This window comes from Phyllostomus discolor, chromosome 3, assembly GCF_004126475.2.
Source record: "Phyllostomus discolor isolate MPI-MPIP mPhyDis1 chromosome 3, mPhyDis1.pri.v3, whole genome shotgun sequence".
Classification (NCBI taxonomy): Eukaryota; Metazoa; Chordata; class Mammalia; order Chiroptera; family Phyllostomidae; genus Phyllostomus; species Phyllostomus discolor.
In genome coordinates, this window is record NC_040905.2 from 44,589,698 (window position 1) to 44,610,227 (window position 20,530).

Sequence of the window (20,530 nt, forward strand, 5' to 3'; positions counted from 1 at the left end):
CAAGGAGACACACACACACACACACACACCTGGAAGTCTCTAGGGACCTAGGGTTCTGCCTTTGTTGAGGTTTGGGTGTGTGTTTCATGGGTTCGCTACTGGTGAATTCTTTTTTTAAAACAATTTTACTTATTTATTTTTTAGGGGGGGTGGGAGGGAGAGAAACACTGATAGGTGACCTCTTGCACTTGCCTAGTGCATGCCCCCATCTGGTGACCCCTTGGGGGTCTTTTTGTTTGCAGGACAACGCCCAATCCATTGAGCTTCTCCAGAATTATACACCAAGTCAGGGCACTACTGGTGAATACTAAAGCTAGGATTAAATATAACATATATGGTTCTAGTATTATCATCTGATCCCCAATTAAAATAAACTCATAGCTGTATCTTGCTCCAAGCAAGCCACTGTGTATAGGGAACCATTCCTTGTGGCATGGAAAATGTAGCCTAGCTCCCACTTGGAAAAGGCAGTGGGAAGCGAGATCCAGCACATAGGACCCACACCCATGGATAGGTTCTCCCGTGAGGAATCAGGCCTTTATACCTAGGCTGCTAGGAGACTTGCTTTTGCTAAAATTCCCTCACCCTGGATTGAGACAGCAAATGTTTACTGCATATCTTTAAAGTAACTTCCTAAAATTTGTGCTAAACCTCCCAAGTAGGGAGTGTAATCAGTTCAACCACTTTTCCCCTTGGTCTGTAACATCCTTCTCTTTGAAGTAATTAGCAACTTTCCTTTGTTATCTGTAAAAGGTAATCAATCACCTAAAGCAAACCTGTGCATAATAAATGAGGACCATCCTGATGTAATGCACCCAGAAAAGCAACAAAAGCCTGTCCAGGCAGGGTCGGGGCCCTCTCTCTCACTTAGAGAGCGGCCACGCCGTCCCTTTTGCTCCACAGGACTTCTGTAGTCTGTGTGAATTTGTTTGTTGTGGCCACAACACATGGATCCTGCTGGCCAGGGTCTGCATCAACTATGAATAACATTTCACCAAACCTCAGGTGCTTCGAGATTGCAGATTTTTTGACCCTCACCCTAGGTGTCGTGGAATATTTCGCATTTACTTCATTGTGACTGTCACCCGGAGGGCTGTTATTGTCTGACATATCCATTGCCTCCTGCTCTCAGGGGTGCATGCTGATTTTAGAGAGGTTAAAATGAGCAAATAGAGGGTGCACTTTAAAATGGTTGGAACAGGGTGTACTTGCATAAAAGAAAAATTAGGGACTACTCCTTCCTTTTGCATACATTCCCCATAGCAGTCCCTCAGTGACTCTGGTCCTGTAAGGCACAACTCGGTTTGCTAAACCCCAGCTGACGCTCGGTGTTGAGGGAGCATCACTGTCACACAAAGCAGGAGGAGCTGTGCAGGCAAGCGGTGCTTGTCGCCTGCCTTTCTCCTGCTGAAAGAAAAATGCTCGTGTCAGCCATAATTTCGTCCTCATAACCTTTCTTATTCTTTCTTTTTCCTTTTGCAAAATATAGATAACAGAAAATTATTTATAGTCAGCATCTTCTCTTTCAAATAAAAAATTTAATAGCAGACCTCCAAATGACAGGTTTAATGGTTTTTGGTCCTCGGTATTTCTGCCTGGAAATGCCAGGGTACAGCCCTCTGTTTGGCCCCATCTTAGGCATGTTCAGAGCACAAGGGTGGGGCCCCTGAGCCCTTTACTGTTTGCTGGCTGAGCAAGCCTTATGGCTCCTTGGGTCTTGGTTTCCTTGGTTGTCAGATGGAGATGTTTCCCAACCCTTCCAACTCGGGGGGACTCCTGGGTGAACCAAACAAAGTAGCTATTTTGGTAACTATTAAGACCTTTATAGCATTGTGTGACTAGAGTCACTGATAAAAATACACTTGGACAGTGTTTTGGCAAGTGCTGCAGTAGTAGAAACAAATCTTTTTGGTTTACTTTTTTGGCTTTTAAAATAATTTGGAGCAAAATCAGAGGATTGGATTGAAGTCTGTGCACTGCAAAGAATTTAGCCTATTTTCAGGGCTTAGAAATGACGACAACTTGTTATCCTGTGGCACTGCCACTGGTGATGACATCACAGTCCCACTCAGGGAGTGGACACAGGTTTGGTGCACAGGTGGCTGGGAGGTCAACTCCAATAGCAGCCTGAGCTTTCTTCCCAGGTGCATGTTTACCTGGCAAGTGGGCGGGGCCCTCTGCCCACACTTCCGCCAGCCAATCCCTGAGAACCCAGGTTTACTCCAAAGCCAGGCCTCTGGAGGCCGGGAGGTAGCCCGTGCCCTGGGGGCTCTGTGGGGAGTAGACCCAGTCTGCCTGAAGCAGGTGCAGGCAGAGGCTTTCCTGGACTCTTCTATGGTCTGGTCACGGGGGGATTTCCCTCTCCTTTCCTTTTCAATGGACATGGTCCGAACAATCTCTGACAGGGATTGTGTGTGTGACCCTGGCACCTGGACATGCAGAAAATCTGACCCTCGAGGTCCTGTGGCTTGTGAACAATCTGTTCAGGCCACCATCACAGAAAGTCATTTTCAGCAGGAATGAAAATTCCTGCTGGCTTCTATTATTTTCTGAACAGTTCTGCCTATTTATAATTTTATAGGGTAAATTTTCTTAAATATATATTTTATTTATTTTTAGAGAGAGGGGAAGGGAGGGAGAAAGGGAGGGAGAGAAACATCAGTGTGTGGTTGCCTCTCACACACCCCGTACTGGGGACCTGGCCCACAACCCAGGCATGTGCCCTGACTGGGAATCGAACCGGTGATCCTTTGGTTCGCAGGTCAGCGCTCAACCCACTGAGCCACACCAGCCAGGGCAGGGTAAAATTTTTAAACAGATCAACCATATATTTATTTTAATTGGAGACTTTATATATATCAATAATTTTATTAAAATGTTTCCACAATGAAACTGTTATATATGCTAGTATATATAATATTTATGTAAATACACATGCACATATCAGTGTAAGCAATAATGACATTTGTGGAAAGTTGACTATTGAAAATGGTTGTCAGTGAATGTAACTGAGCAATCCTTGTGTGCAGTCTGCAGCCCTGGAAACTCCGGAGGTCCAAGTCTGACACAGGCAGCCAGTGTCAGCCCCACCAGCGCAGTCAGGCGGGATGCTCCTGCATCTGCCCCAGTTAAAGCTTCCCAGCGGCTAGAGTCCAGGGAGCCCCTACTGGTACTTCAGGTGCCTGGGAGCCCTCAGCTGACACACGGGGGAGGGGACATGGCTGATGTCCTAGGACTCCATACCTATTGGGCAGATCCTTTGTATTTAAATATTTTATTTTATTTTAAAGTAGAAATGTCACCTTTTTTACGCTCCAGATCTGAAGGGACTTCCTTTGCACTGGAAACAGAAGAGACTTCTGTCCCCTGCAAGAGAAGGAACAGCTCTGGTTATACTGACGCACAGTGACTTACTTGGAGCTACAGAACAGGCCGGAGAAGTGTGACTTATCTGAGGGAGGGCTGGGCTGAGAGCTCTCGTCCTGTCTCCTACCCGGAGGTGCTCAGCAAGTGCTTGTGGAACAGAGACAGGGAGGGTGGAGGGCGATTGGCTGGGTCCAAGCCTTTAGGAAGCAGGTGCCAGGCTCAGCAGGAACAATTTGGTCCCGCTTAAGACAGTCTAGAAGGACTTTATAAGAAAGAGGACAATGGATTTCTCAGAGCAACTAATCTGTCAGCATGTAGGAAGTTGTAACGCAGGCGCATGTGGCGCCCCAGCCTGACCAGCCAGACTTGTCTATTTGGAGAAGCCGGGTTGTGTGGGGTGGGGGCTCTTCTCAGGGACAGTTTGTGGAGGAGGCTGAGGCGGTGAGAGATGGAGAGAGTGTGGTGACTGCCTCTGATGGCGGTCCTCTGGGATCTGGAAACATACCGAGCCCTGGAGAGGGCAGGGAGGGGGAAAGGGAAGGTGGGGGCAGGGTTGGGACAGGAAGCATGACTGGGGCTATGGGACCTGTTTTCATGAAGACTCCTTGTACTCATGTGGCACAGTGGGACACAGGGCCTGGGAGGAGGGTGTTCTCTTTCTTTCTTTCTTTTTTTTTAAGATTTTATTTATTTATGTATTTATTTATTATTTTTCTTTAAAGATTTAATTTTTATTTTTAGGGAGCGAAGGGAAAGAGAAAGAGAGAGAGAGAGAGAGAGAGAGAGAGAGGAAGAGAAACATCAATGTGCAGTTGCTGGGGGCCATGGCCTGCAACCCAGGCATGTGCCCTGACTGGGAATCAAACCTGTGATGCTTTGGTTAGCAGCCTGCGCTCAATCCACTGAGCTACTTCAGCCAGGGCCTCTTTATTTTTTTGTAACTACCCACATTCTTTCTTTTTTTAAGATTTTATTTATTTTTGTGGAGGGGAAGGGAGAAAGAGAGGGAGAGAAACATCAATATGTGGTTGCCTTTTATGTGGCCCCTACTGGGGACTTGGCCTGAAACCCAGGCATGTGCCCTGACTTAGAATCAAACCAGCGACCTTCAGTTTGCAAGCCAGCACTCAATCCACTGAGCCACACCAGCCACGGCACCACCCAAATTCTTAACATCAGAAACCAACTCTGGTTACACAGAGAAGGAATTGACTGGAAAGCTGTTGGTTCACAGAAATATATATGAAGAAGCCGTGAGAAGCAGGCTGGACAAAGGCCAGGAACAAGGGAGGCCAGGCAACTGCAGGGCCACAGCCCAAATCTTGCCAGTGAGACAAGGCCATCGTGTCTCACACAGCATCTACTGCTCCCAGAAACTGAATATTGCTGTGGTTGCCACTGCCACTGCCCTGGACTCTACTGTTCTTCCTGCTTTGAGTCAGTAGCTGCCAACTCAAAAATCTGGGGTGAGTGCATCTGATGGGTTAAACCTCCATGACACACTTGCACGCTAGCTGCAAAGGAGGCTGGAAGGGAGGGGTGGGTAAAGGGAAGCTAGGAAAGAAAGAACCCAGACTTCTTGTCCTTTTTATAGCGAGGTGATTTGAAATGTTGTTTTGGGAGCAGTGGTGAACTGTTGGATTTAACTTCACAAAAGTAATGTATGCCTGCTCTGAAAAAAAATTAAACATAAAGCAAAATGACAAGTTGGTTGTTGGAATACACTTCCTGGAATGCCTCATTCAAGATGAATCAGCCAGTCATCTATTCACTTGTGTTTATGCACAAAAGGAGAAGAGAGAAAGGGAGTCCTAAGACTATTGTTTTTGATGAAGAATTAGGTGGCAGTTTAAATCTTCTAAAGTTACAAATCTCCATGTGAATAGAGTTTTCCATGACAGTCAGTCAGCATACAAGGCTTTTAAGATTAAAAGCCGTGTTTTGCAGGAAGTACATCAAACTTTGAATGCCAGATATCTCAGAAAAGGACTTTTTACAGACAATCTCACAAGGAAACTTGTGGCTATTTAATCTAAAATAGGGTATCATTCTTGTGAGTGTTTCAGCCTCCAAATTTATCTAAAATTATTTTTTAAATCATTGCTTAACAATTTTATCTTTTATGCTGGCATCAGTAACTTGTTTCTCTACTTACTGCAATTTGTAGGACTTGCTTTTTCAGGGTATAGAATTCCACTTGCTAGAACTGAGTCCGTAAGTGCAAGGCTTAAAGGAATCTAGACTCGACAAAATACCAATAAGAAACTCTGGTTATACTATTCATCCTGTATGTAATGGGTGCCCATAACCCTTTTCTACCCAAGTTGTTCATATAGGCTGACATTTCTCTGGGGAATTTCCCGTTTTCCATTTTCATCTATACACTTTGGGTGGGTGTGGGTCCTAATGAATTTATACTAATCACCAAATACTCTCACCTTGAGCCAACTCATTGAATTAAGGATGGGAATAAGACCTAGTCAGAGAGAGGAAGAGAGAGGCATTAGAAGGGAGGAAGAAAGAGAGAGAGAGAGCAACGGAGACAGAGAGATCCCAGGATTTGGGCAGAGCCACCATCTCTGTGTCTCTGGAAAGCACAGAGTGGGGAGGTGAGGCCTGAAGTTGCTGGAGTCTCTGGATGAAGCTAACCTTGTGGAAGGCAGAAGGAAGAGAAATAAGGAAGTGAGACCCTTGATAACATTGTTTCGGATGCCGGATCAGGCTCTACCTAAAGCTGTAACTACTTATGGATGTTTCGGCTATGTGATCCAATAAATGTTTTCTATTACATGAATGACTGGGTTCTAGTTCTTGCAAAAGAATTATTTTTAATTTATACACTGGGAAAATATATGCAACAAAGTATTCCTTAGTATTTGAGTATTTCTTAGTACAAAAAGCATTCCTGCAAGAGTTATCGAGACAAGACAAGCCCCAGCCTAGAAGAAAGTATTTGCAAAAGACCTATCTGACAAAGGGCCATTACCTTTTAAAACCCCACAATAAGAAAACAAACAATGGGGGTGAGGGTCAGGGCAGAGGAGGGCAAAGAAGGAGAAAATTGAGACATTGTAGTAGAATAACAAAAAAACCTTCAAAAAAAAAAAAAGAAAAGCGAACAAACAACCCTAACCATGTATGGTGCCAATGGGCACTGGAAATATTGGGGGAAGCACTTTGTAAAGTGTATGATTGTTTAACCACTATGCCGTACACCTGAAACTAATATAAAACAACATTGGGTGTAAGCTGTAATTGAGAAAAATATAAAAGTAAGCCAAAAATGCATTACATCATTAAGTTCTAAAAAACAAATAAACAACAAACAGAAAAAAGACAACAGACAACCCAATTTAAAAAAATGGGTCAAAGGCCTTAACAAACCTTCTTTGTCCCTCACCTAAGAAGGTATGTAGGTGGCTAATAAGCATGTGAAAAGATATCATCAGGGCAATGCAAATTAAAACAACACAAGATACCACTAAACACCTGTAAGAATAGCCAAAATCTGGTTCACAGCCAACACCGAGTGCTGGTGAGGATGTGGAGCGGCAGGGACTCTCACTCATTGCTGGTAGGAAAGCAAAATGGTACAATGACTTTGGAAGACAGCTGGGCTGAAGCTAAACATACTGTTATCATGTGACCCGGCAGTTGCACTCCTGGGTATTGACCCAGAGGAGCTGGAACGTAGGTCCCCACAGAATCCTGCGCACGGGTATTTACTGTGGCTCTATTCACAATTGCCAACATTTGGAAATAATGTCCTTCGATGTCCTTTGATGGGTAAACAAATAAATACACTGTTATATCCAGACAACAGAATATTATTCAACACTAAAAAGAAATGAACTATCAAGTGATGAAAATGTATGGAGCAACCTTGAATGTATGTTTCTAAGTGGACGGAGCCAATCTAAAAAGGCTACACTTAATGTTGAACATTGAATTTAAATCTACCACTTTGCTATTTGTTTTCATTTGTCCCATTGAATTGTTTTATTTCCATATTTCTGTCTCTTGCCTTCTTTTTAAATTTTATTTCCTATTACAATATTACTCAATACCAATAATATTAAATATTATTTTTTATTAGTTTCAGGTGTACAGCATAGTGGTTAGACAATTATATAATTTACTAAGTGTCGCCCGAAAATTCAAGTACCCATCTGGCACCGTACATATTTGTTATAATATTATTGATTGCACTTCTGTGCTTTACTTTACATCCCCACGGCTGTTTTGTAGCTACCAAATTGCACTTCTCAGTCCTTCCCCTGTTTCACCCAGGCACCCAGCCCTCTCCCATCTGTCCACCATCGGTTTGTTCTCTGTGTCTTCTAGTTCTCCCTTCCTTTGAGTCAATCGAGTATTTTTTTTATTCTTCCATTTAATCTTTTTAGTTACATACCATTCTTCTGCTTATCTACTTTAGGTGCCTGGTCAGGGCTCTCCAATGTGAATTGAGTATATTTTGCATTCTTCCCCTTTTTTGTCTTAATGAAATGCCAGTGCTTCTCCGCACTCAGCCCAGACGCAGCAGCAGACGCAGGCCCTTGGTGGAATGGTTACGGCTGGTGGGTGCCAGCTGACTTCAGCGTCCACAGCTGTTTCAGGAATGGGCATGCGGCCCAATGGCAGTAAGTGAGACTAAAGGAAAGGCTTTCTGGGAGCTTTTTCAGATGTTCCTCCTTACTCTCCAGAAGGGGTACGGGACACCTCTTTCACTCCTGGAAAGGAAGGAAATAAAGGAGCGTATGGCCCCTGCTGCAATTGGAAGCCACACTGTGACCCCTGAGGGGAACCGGACACAGGATAAAGCTAAGCTGTGGCCAGAGAGTGCAGAGACTGAAGAAACCCGAATCTTACTTAACGTCATGGAGCTGTTCCATCAACCAACCTTGAAGTCCACCTAACTCTGGACACCCTCTTTTATGGGCAAATGCATTAACGTATTTGTTTGAGCTATCCGAAGTGGGTTTTATTTTACAGCTGAAGGCATTCTAAGAGGTACAAGAAGTATACGCTACTTTTATATTCACAAAAGCAAGATAAATTTTTAACATGCCAAGGTATTGGGAATTCTGACCTTGGCTTCCAGAAGCCGCAGAGATAATTCTCTCCCTCAAGTTCACTCCTTCAACATTAAGTTTTCTTATCTATTCCCTGACATTAACTCTGTTATCTCTTGCCTCACTGTACTTGGTGGTCACCTAATTTTTACTGTGTTTTCTCCGTGACGAGGTCCCGGTGGCACGGTGGCCACGGCCCCAGCGTGTAGCACAAACCTTGAGATTTGGGTTCGGCTTTCTCTTAAGATGACAGTGGTTGATGTTTTTAATTTCTTCCCAACGAGGAGGCTGTGTGAGAGCTGACCAAGCACACAATGCTCTCCTTTAATATCTTATCAACATAGGCAAAGTGACGTTTTCTTTTAAAGAAAAATCTGCAGGGGCAGAGAGAGGCGCTCCTCGGGAGAGGGCGGTGAGGCCAGCCTGCGGTGCGGCAGGGTGAACAGGCTCTTCCCGAAATATTGGTGATCTGACGCTGTGAGGGACCTGTGAGACGGGCACACACACCCGAACCCTTTCTTGTTGACAGTCTCCTCCGCAGCAGGGCAAACGCCAGAACAGCCAGGGGAGGGGAGGGAGGAGAGGTTTTCCTAACAGACGTGCACCGTGGAGGGTGGGCTACCTGGCTCTGCGGATGAACTCTGGGAGAGGGCATGGGCGCCGGAGGGCCGGGCTTCAGTGGACACCTGGGTCCCCAGGGAAATCCTAGAACAAAGGAATAACAAGAAACCTCTGTGGCATGGGTTGGTACAAATTGTTGTCCTGGATGCTCAGGACTCTTTTTTATCCAAAAGGTAAGCAAGGAAAGTAAACAATTGTGAGACATATGAAGCGAGCCCTTTCAGAAACACAGATTAATAAAGGATGGCTGGTCACAACGGACATCTCATTGAATGACAGAAGGTGAATTACTCATAATAGGTAAGATTAGTATTTTGGAATTCTTTGTCACACGGGCTGAAAAGGGAACATGTTTATCTTGACAAAGGAATCATAGCAGGTACCAACAAGTCTTCTTTCATAAGAACCTAGTTTGTAGATAAGGAGCCAGCAATGTGAGAAGCAAACGCCAGCATGTGCTCTGTGATGTACGGGCTCCTCTAGCCAGGAGCTACGGTAATTGCTGCTAGAGCGGTGGTTCTCTGCCCTGAGTGCACACTAGGATTACCCGGGCAGCTGTTACATGGCCCCCATGTGGCATCCTGGACTAACACACCAGACTGTCTGGGGGAGAGACCCAGGCCTCAGTTTCTAAACCTCTCCAGATTCCACTGTGCATCCTAGGCTGAAAACCATGGGGGGTAACTTCCACCTCTCCAAGATCCACAGCCCTGTGATTCCCCTCAGGGCACACAGGTTTCTGATGCGCTAATAGAGGACTGATGTTAAACACAGCAGAACAACTCGCATATGAGAAGCCCAGCAGTAGGCATATTAGAGGCTTGAACATACCTTAGTTAGCACATGCTGTTTTTTTAAAGATTTTATTTATTTATTTTTAGAGAGGGAAGGGAGGGAGAAAGAGAGAGAGAGAGAAACATCAATGTGCAGTTGCTGGGGGCCGTGGCCTGCAACCCAGACATGTGCCCTGACTGGGAATCGAACCTGTGATGCTTTGGTTCGCAGCCTGTGCTCAATCCACTGAGCTACGCCAGGGCCACATGCTCTTTTTGAACTTGTGCTCAGGATGTGCGGGAAGAGGGGAGATACTCTTTAGCAAAGCCAAACTCACGCTGCATTCATGATGGGAGGTTCACTGTGGGAGGTCTGCAGGGCTGGGCCCGGCAGGGCACTGGGTCTGTGTGGGTGTCCCCTGTGTTCTCAGGGACCAGCCCCCATCTAGCACAGGGTGCGGGCTCAGTAACTGGATGCTGAAGGACTGAATGACCGGTAGAGGAAATTTCTTGTCTCAAACATTTAACCTTTTGGAGAAGAGATGGTGGACAAAAGACCAACTGAGTGCCAGAGAGATACTTATGATGCTTTCCAAGAGTTGATTTTGGAATATGAAGTATATCTGACTATTCTCAGTGGATATGAGAAAGGAAATTAACAGAAGTATGTAAAAATTTAAGATGCTTCCCAGGCTCATAAAGTCACATGAGCAGATCCATCTGCATGGAGAGCAATTTCACTGAATTTGTGAATTAAAAAAAAATGTGGGGCAAAGGTATCTATAGTGGTCTGTACTCCATTTCACAGAGAGGAGGACCCCAGCAAGCAAGGGGTTTACAGTCTGTTCCCAGTGGAATAATTATGTGTCTGATTGTTATGTCAACCCACAGAGCATAAAACCTGCAATCATTTCTCGCTTCTAGTCACCGACATGGTGATGATGCAGGTGATTCAGTTCCTGTGGACAAGCTAGTGTCGTACAGCTCTGACTGGGACAGAAAAGGCTTTAGTGTCTGAAGAGGAAAAGCTGTGCAAAGGACAGAACAAACCTTTGATGTTTATTTTACTCAAAGAACATTTACACAAATCTCACTGGGTTGTACCCCTTTTCTTAAATAATTGTATTTCCTGTCAAAATATACACCCTGCCCAAATTTCAATCCCATTACGGTCCCTTTTCATACCTTCAGTGTTATTTAAAAACCAATACACACAGATTGTAAAACCTTCTGAAAAATAAAATGTGAAAATATGCTGTTACCACTTTGAGTTATATCAATGGTGCCCACCATACCGGAGTAAGGTGGTAACTTCCGAAGCTCTCAGTAGGTGTGCTAAGGTGAGAAGCTCTGTCACAGAAAAAAATTTGATAGTAAAGGGAAGAGCACTTAATTTAAGAATTTTATAATAGCCAGAGTTAGTTCTGCTTTTCATGCTATTTTTATTCACTTTACAACTATCAGATTTGTTAACATATTGTTTGTCACACAGGAGCTCATTCAGCATGTATATGAACACATTCCATGCCACCCACTGGAAATTCAAGTATTAAATGATATAACTTGCAGAACATATCTAAAATATATATATATGTGTGTGTGTATATATATATATATATATAAAATGTATGTCTACATAGCCAGTTTGCGGTAACAAAAAACTTAAGCCTTTAACTTTTTGTATGTATAAAGATAAAAAGGTATAACCCACAGAGTGTTTACTAAAAATCAGTAGGCTGCTGGCATTTTAAATAAAAGTTAAAGCTACCAACTTAAAAAATCTTTATAGTTTAATGGTTAACATCATCTGCTATATTTTCCTTTAAAAACATACATTTTTCAAGCTATTGGCAATATACTTTTAATGTTCAAGAATATTAAAATGGCTAACCTTTTCCACTCAGACCTCCAGTTCTCAGCGCTGTCCGCCGTGGAGTGAGTTACGCAGTCCGGTCGGGAGGGTGGTGTAAGAGACGTGTGCTCACCACCGTGAGGACGCCTCTGTCAGTTTGCTCCTCCGCTGCTGAAAGAAGGGTGATTACACGGTGATCACCTTACCTGCAGGCTGGCTTCTGCTGCGGTATCAAAAAAGGTCATGGCCGCATGTCTTTTCAGTGTCCTGTGAGAGGAAGGCTACCCAAAGGTTCTGAGACTTGTCATTTGATTCTCTATTTACTGTTTATTAACGGTCCCAGACTTAGTGAAGTTACATGATGATTAGGATATTTCTGCTAGTAATTTCCGACTTGTAGAAATAAAATAATTTCTGATTTATGGAAAAGATCCCCAACAGGCAGCTTATATGTTGGATGTGAACTGGATTTGTGCACAGCCCAGCAGCCTCCCCTAAGGTTGCCCCAAATACCCAGCTTCTCACATGCTCTCGGAGCCAGGTTTCATATCTTACATTAATAAGTTGAGCCCTGGCTGGGGTGGTTCAGTGGATTGAGCACTGGCCTGTGAACTGAAGGGTCGCTGGTTCGTTTCCCAGTTGAGGCACATGCCTGGGTCGCAGGCTGGGTCCCCCGTTGGGGGTGTACGAGAGGCAGCTGATGGATGTATCTCTTGAACATTGGTGTTTCTCTCCCTCTCTTTCTCCCTCCCTTCCCCTCTCTCTAAAAATAAATAAAAAATATTAAAAAAAATAAGTTAAACAAAGTATTCGGCACATGCTTATTTTATGGTATGAGAGAGTCATATAATCTTTTGAAAATTACAGTTTGTCAGTTTTGAAGCTCATGCAGTGAGACAGTTGAGAGGATTTGAAAGGATTTACCTGGTGGAGACAAAAAACCTGACTTACCCGAACATCTTTCCTTGGCTTCTGCCCTGAATTTTGAACAGTGACAGAACTTTAACTTTTCTGACTCTCTAGTTCTTTTTTCCCTTTCTACTGATATTATGCACTTGTTTTTATTTCTGGTCTGTACACCTTCAAGGGGTTAGTCAGCACTGGTGGCAGCAACCATTGGTGGCTTTTTTTATGGTCTGTTTGGCGATGTCTGTTGGATGTACAAGGTCTGTCCAGAAGGTATCCAGCCATGTAATATAAAAAAGAGACATTTATTGAAGATACAGGAGACATTGTACATAGGACAATGATGCCTCAGTCCCCTTCAAAGTAGGCACTTTGTGACTCAGACTTCAGTCCATAGTGTCTGAGGCATTGTGCCTAAGATGAGACAAATTCACATGGACTACTGAGTCCTGTGGAGGAAAAGGGACAGCACAGCCACTCTCTGTGCTCTGAGGAGAGCACCCTGACCCTTGCCTTGACAAGCTTTTATTGGCTTTATTCTGCATAGGGATATAGCGTGTATATGGAAAGCTCATCAATCATTGTCAGGCAGTGGTGATCAAATACATAACATTCGAAGAACTCTGAGGTCCTATTTTGAGTCAGGGTCAAATAGCTAAAGAGCCATAAAACTTTGGGGAAACAAACTCATTTCATGCTTGGACCCTTATCATTTAAATTGAGGGTATCATCAAAGCAATTTTCACATGATTTTATGCATTCTTTCCTAGGCCTGATCGCCCCGGGGAACCCATCCTTTCCAGCACAGGGCCGCACTCATCTCCAGCATTGTTTCAGGCTTAGGTCAAGCAGGGGAAGTAAAGCAGCTAAGAGATTTGGGGACTTCTTGCAGACAGAATGAGGACTCACGCTATGTCAAAGCCAAGGGGCAAGGGTCCATCACCTCTTTTCTCCATAGTCCCCCAAGTCCTTCTCTGAGGGCTCCCTCGTGACCATGCCTGTCTTAGTTCATTCCTTCCTTGAGGAATCTTACCTGTCATTGGCTAATTGGTCATGCACTGGGGGCCAGGCAGGGTTAAGTAAAGTGGGCAGAGGCGGTACTCCTGCCAGGGGGATAAGCTTTGTCTCCTTAGTGGCTTTGGGGTCCCAAGGTCTCTCACTCAGCCTTAGCCATGGGGGGTTACAGCTTCTGAAACCAGGCAGGGCGGTTCCCAACAACCTTGGGACATCACACAGTTCTCCCAATTGCCATCAGCTACCCCATCATATTTCCCTCAATCTCATCGATGGTCTGAAATCTGTTTCCTTTCAAAGGTGATTTTACTTTTGGGAGAAGCCAGAAGTCACAGGGCACCAAATATGGGCTATAGTGGGGCTGAGTTACCTGGGTGATTTGATATTTTGCCAAAAAACTCTGTACAAGACGTGATGTATGAGTGGGTGCGTTGTGATGAAGCTGCCAATCACCGGTTGCCCATAGCTGCAGCCTTCTGAATCATCCCAATAGTTTCCATGGAGGAATGTTCAAGCTTAATGCAAAATTTGTTGCAGATTTGTTGTTCTACTCACTCAGTCATTTTTAAAAAGATTTTATTTATTTACTTTTAGAGAGAGGGGAAGGGAGGGACAAAGAGAGAGAGAGAAACATCAATGTACAAGAGGAGCATTGACCAGTTGCCTCTCACACACCTCCAACCAAGGAGCTGGCCTGAAACCCAGGCATATATCCTGACTGGGAATTGAACTGGTGACCTTTCAGTTCCCAGGATGGCACTCAGTACACTGAGCCACACCAGCCAGGGCTTGCTCAGTCATTTTGAATGCTGTGGCCACACAGTACACATGCTCACTCAAGGGCATCTACCGCCCCCACTAACTAGTACAGAGAAGTCATCATTGTTCACACATGCGCATTCCAGTCCACTCTCCTTGACTGCCAGGTAACATCGATGTCATGTAAACTGTTCTCATTACATTAACCATGGCTGGACTTTTTCTGGACAGACCTCATATAATGAAGACCTATACTCTGTTGGGTGAGAAATGACAGAGAATCCAATTTATTAGTCTTTTTGTTCTGTCTTGTTTTTTGATGTATTTGTCTATTCGTAACTTCAAATCCACTAAGAATCATGTGCTCACTGGAAAGGAAAAGAGCTCGAAGTTTTTGTTTCAGGCTTGCTTTTGACTGTGGCTTAGTTGTAGGTCTGAAGCTATGCACTCTCCATGCCTTTGAGTGTCTGCAAGTCTGCAACTTAGAAAGGCCTTTACCTCTTGTGTGTAAGGATGGAGTATTTTTCTGACACTGGATTACAGTGTCTCTTAAATTAAAGAAGCATTGTTCTGATTGGCTTAGAACAAACAATCATCTGTATGACTCAAGTGTTCCCACTAACTCCAGAAAATAAAGAAACTGAACCTACACAGGAACAAACTTAAAGGACACATGGTCATAAGCTAAGGGGAGGGTGGTAATGGGAGGGAAGTGGGGAGGGTGGGAGGGGGGACTGGATTGGGAGTAAAAAGGAGAAAATTGTATATGAACAATGATTAAAATTAAAAAAAAAAGAAACTGAACCTAAAGTATCTTAGGTATGCTAGACTTTTAAGAAAAAAAATTATTCTTAGAGAAATTGCTAGCTCAGAAACACTTTAACAATAAAAGTTCACATAATGAAGGTGAGCCTTTGAATTTATCTTGGCTTAATAATTTTGGTTTTAAAAATAATATTTATATAGTCTTACCATGAGTTTGTCAATATGGAGTATGATACAAGCATACATTTAACTTTTAAAAATAAGATTTGGAGTTGTTATCTCAGGAAAAGATTAGTTAATCTGAATTTTCTGAACCTTTTATACTGGCTTAATGATCAAATAAAATACCATTACCTAATGTTTAAGATTATAAAAGTGTAAATTTGTATCCAACATGAATTTGACAAAGTTATATTACTAATTGTATTTTATAGTTTGTCAAGTGAAACATAATTCCCAAAGTACTTAAGCAACTTAACACTTGGACTAATAAATTGTTATTAATGAGTAATTATTAGATAGATGCCTAAGTGATTTCCAAGTAATATGGAATATTGAAGCATTGATGAATAAGCACATTTAGGTTTATATACTTTAGCTTCTTATTTTTATTTGCTATGAATTGGCTATATCTGTGGGCCACATTCATAAATGTGTTCATTTTTTACCACTTTAAGAAAGTATGAAAGGCATGTACGTGATTGTAGAAAGTTGTATATTCATGAGCTATTCGACCCTGCTAAAATGCTTGCATATGACAGATAACTCTCAATAACTTACCTCCCAGCTTCCTCCAAAAGATAGAATTATTAATTTGGTTAAAATTTGTAATTAATACAGCTGATTGAGACTATACTAGACTCAGTAATGACAGAGAAATGCAACTGTGAATTTTGTTTTTCAAGAAAAAAGATAATGGTTTCGACTGAAAGTATCAGTTTGTTCCAGGATGTGAAAGAGTAAGGGAAAGATAAAGCTTGGGTATAGATAACAAATTGAAGAAGGATGAAAGAAGGAAATTTTATTTCCCTTGGCTTATAAAACCGCAGTCTGGAAAGAACCTATATAAATATGTTAGATTTTTGGCAAGTTTCTTGGCCTTATACACAAGAAGATTTAAGGGAAGATAAAGTAGACAACAAAACATTTGCTAACAAATTTTATATTATTGCAAAGCTATAATTTTGTTTTTCTTGCTGTGAAATGATAAATTGGCCTCAGAGCTTTTAACTAGTGGCAATAAAAGGTCATTCTCCACCTGTCACGTAATAAGATAGTGGAATTCCAGGTGTCTCCAGAATAATTTCTCTGCTTTGTGTGGATTTTTTTTTGTTCTGCATTACAGTCACGTGCGGCATGAGACACTTCAGTTATGTGGGACCATATATACAATGGTGGCCCTATAAGGTTGATTACAATGGAGCTGAAAATCTCCTGTCCACTAGTGACACTGCTGTGCAATGCATTTCTCACATGTTTGTGGTGATGCTGGTGGAAACAAACCCACTGTGCTGCCAGGCGTGCAAAAGTATTGCGTACACTACTATGTGTAGTACATAGTACTTGATAGTGATAAACGACTATGTCGCTGGTTTGTGTATTTACCATTATTTATTGTTATTTGAGAGTGTACTCTTTTACTTATTAAAAACATTTGCTGTAAAGGATTATGTTGTGTTACTGTGTCTCTTGAATGCGCCATTTTCTCTTGTGCTTGATTTAATCTCCTGTCGTCTTATGAATTTGGTATAGCTTCAGTGTAAAGTGCTTATAAAGTCCACAGTTGTGTACAGTGATGTCCCAGTTCTCTTGTTCGCTCACCACTCACTCACTGACTCCCCAGAGCACCTGCCAGTCCTGTGGGCTCCATTCATTGTAAGTGCCCTGTACAGGCATATCACTTTTTATCTTTTATACCATATTTTCACTGTACCTTTTCTATGTTCAGACACACAAAACTGACTGTTGTGTTACAACTGCCTACACGACTCAGCACAGTAACATGCTGTGCAGGCTTGTGGCCGAGGAGGAGCAATAGGCTGCATCGCACGGCCTCGGTGTGCCGCCCGGGTTTGTGAGGTTGCGCTCTGTGATGTTCGGACGACGACACGTAATGACACGTCTCTCAGAGTATCCCTACCGTTAAGTGGTGCATGACTTATTTAAAAACAAAAAGCAAGGTTCTCTCAGTTGTGAAAGAGCTAAATTTCTTAAATTGTTTTGTCTTCTATGTTTATCTCAAACTATTTTATTATCATTTTGGTTAAAGGTGACCCGCTGTTGTTTCTGAGCACCCATGCTGCTACTTACATGAAGTGCCTACCTCTTCTTTGATACATTTTTTGAGTTTGCCTCTCCAAGATCAGATTCTAAACTTAGAAAGGAAATACTTCCAGGCTGTCTTGTATACTTGCAATCATCTTTGAGATTTCCCAGAGGGCCTTTGGAAGATCACCAAGCTTTGTTACTTTACTTTATAAAAAGAAGGATGCTAGTCAGGTTTCTTTGGTATTTTACATATTTCTTAATTAGTTCAGTACTATTCTAAGAGCAGCGTGGGAAGGATTGTCAAGTCAGAAATAATGTTCAGCCTTCCCTAGGTCGTTTCTATGGGTAAAATGTTATTAATGTAAATATTTCAGATATCGTGTATTTTATGGAAAGGCCCTGGAGATTTGTTAATGTCCTTACTAGTATATCCTTACCCTCAGGGAAAATACTGACCAACTTTTTAATGAAATAATTATGTAGAATACCACAGTAGAGAATTTTACTCTTTTTTCCGATATTGTTAATATATCAGAAAAGCTAATCACAAGTATTCAGCCTCATGATCACTCTTGCTTTTACTGGATGCTTTTCTGAAGGTTCTGCCCTAACCTCAGAGTCTTTAAATGTTAGAGCCTCATAGAAAGCCTCGTAGGAAGCTACGAAGGATACTAGGTACTCTTAACTACTGCTACTATAGACTCTTGAGTACAAGCTTCATGCTTGCATCACTTTAACACCTTTCAGACTACACAAGTAGACTGAGTCAGAATGTCTGGATTCTAAAATTCCAGATTCTTCTTAACGCAGACATACTTCATGAAAGTCTATGGCTTGACTCAAGGTCCTGGGAAGTAAAAATTACATAGGACTGCATGAGCTGATGAAGAAAATTTTAATTGTGGTCATTTGTGTGGAATATTGTTGTATTATTTTTTATATTTTATTTTTAGGGCTATATACAGAACCCCTTTCTCTTTCTTGGTAAGCGTCTAAACTTCAATTGAGTAGACAGTGTATCAGTAAACTGAAATGGAACTTTTAAAAATGGTGTCTGATTCTCTCTGATGTCCTCAGAATTCAGAAACAAATACTTTCAGTGAGTGTTCTTACCTTTCATGACAAAATAGTTACTGGCCTAGATTCAATAAGAATCTGTCTTTTTTACCAAGATATAATTGTAGATTGTTCAATCAAAGCCATACCTAGAGGGTTATATTTGAGAGTAATGCTCTTAGGTATAAGAAGTCCATATTAAGGAATGAAGGGTTCACTTTATCTGTGGAGCTAATGCCAACAAAACACTCCCTGCAAAAGTAGCCTGATCCCGCCCTCCAGGACCCAATCTGACTGGTGGTGAGAAAGGTCACCTCCTGGAAAGCCCAGTAGTTTGGCAAATTTTGCTGACTTCAAGAAGGGAGGAATTTACCCTGATTTAGTGATACTGTAAGTGCAATCTGGTGGGAAAACTTTCTCGGCTTAGTCCCCTAGCCTTGGAATAGGGGAGTGAATAATCGAGGCTGTTCAAGTCTTGAGATCCCTTATGAAGGCTTCTGAATAGAAGGTAGGTTGGGTTATTTTTGTTTGTTTGTTTTTGCCTAATTAGTTGCTGAGTATTTTTGCTCAAGTTTTGCAGAGATAACTTGAGGCCTATACAATTAAACTGCTGCATGTGTCTAAATAATCAGGGAAAACCTAAGATCAGCATTTTTGTGACCAAGAATAACCTTTAAATATTATTTGAGTCCAAGGCAGAAGGCAGAAAATTTATCTGAAACTTGGAAATAAAGAAGCAAGGGAGGCACATCCTCCCTCCTACTAGGGAGAATTCTTGGGTTGCACCCCAGATGGACGGAATCAGATTCTGGGTGGGATCCAGCAGTCCGAATTTTAACAAGCCCCTAGAGATTCTGATATACACTAAAGTTTGAGAACATTACTCCAGGGGAAACCACTTAAACTTAAGCTCACTGTTTACTACTGATTAAAGGTATCAGACTCAGTGAAGTCACACGTTGTATCACAGATTTCTGTCTGGTAGAGATGCAACTAATGTCTGCCCAGTGGAAAATGTAGTCTTAAAGGTTACGGTTTAAGGCCTTGTTGGACATTAACCAGACTTGCCTCTAGCTCAGCAGTCTCACACTGACATTACCTAAAATAGCTAGCTCTTGGAATTAGTTTTAATATCTTACTAATTTTCTAATGAATGAGTTGAATATAATCTTTGACAGGTGTTCATTTAGTAGTTACATGAGAATAGTAGTTCTTACCCTTTAGAAAATTATTATCAGTGTATTTCATGCTGTGGCAATAGTGAGCCCTAATACTAGGCAGTGACTTGATGGGAGGACTGTGGTCTGCTTTTGCTCAGTATGTTACACTAACATCAAGCATGGCGTCTGGTTCGTAAGCTCCGAATAAATATTTGTGCAATCAATAAACACTACCTAAATGATATGGGATTTTTAAAAGCGGAATTTTACAACTGGCCCTTCAAGTGTCCTTCCTGTTGTTTTAATTAACTTGTATTTGTGTCTACTTCTTAAAGGGATTCTCCTGGGGTTTGTTATCAGGGACCCTGAAGCAAAAGATGATAGAATTGGAAAGGGAAATTTTCTTTAACTATTCTCTGAGATCTGCTGGTTGTCGGGACTAGGAGCGAAGGAATTATTTCAGAGACAGTCTCAACATAGGTCATCGGGCTGCTCTTCAGTTGCAGAAAGCACATGCAAGTGACACTTAGAGTGATGTGCCCACATGGATCCCCGGGTTTTGTTACCTTATAATATGAACAGGAACTAACACTTCCTGGGCATGTGCCATTAATAAGGAAAGGAACCAGATGAAAATGTGAATGGTTTTAGGTAAATCACCCAGAAGCGCTAGGAAACCGTTGCCTAACTGACAAGTGAAAAACTAGCACCACTTTCAGGTGATTAGATGGCCTTTGGAGGGAACATCTTTTGTTCTTCTTTCCCTGTGGTTTCCCCTTAGGTCTTTTCCTCCTGCCTTCCAGACGGTCTGGGGGCAACAGTGGGTTGTTAACTGGTCATTCCCTTCTGCCCCACAAATACTCCACACAGTGGTGCATATCATGCTAAACAACTTCCTGCCTCCTGGAAATTTAGATA

At 42.4% G+C, this 20,530-nt stretch overlaps 1 protein-coding gene across 3 annotated transcripts in view; it reads right to left on the reverse strand.

Moving 5' to 3' along the window:
* The window catches only part of LOC114491804 (low-density lipoprotein receptor class A domain-containing protein 1-like), a 25,590-nt gene extending 13,648 nt beyond the window's left edge, over positions 1-11,942 (reverse strand). The window contains exons 1-3 of one of the 3 annotated variants that reach the window (XM_036020405.1): positions 11,724-11,933; positions 9,061-9,143; positions 3,303-3,366 (exon numbers count right to left, since the gene is read on the reverse strand). In XM_036020405.1, the coding sequence (XP_035876298.1) occupies positions 3,303-3,366; positions 9,061-9,093 (97 nt within the window). In that variant the 5' untranslated portion in view covers positions 9,094-9,143; positions 11,724-11,933. Of the gene's footprint in view, positions 1-3,302; positions 3,367-9,060; positions 9,144-11,723 lie in introns of all 3 variants that reach the window. The other 2 variants (XM_036020406.1, XM_036020404.1) reach the window with 2 other exon arrangements.
* Between the last annotated feature and the right edge of the window lie 8,588 nt (positions 11,943-20,530).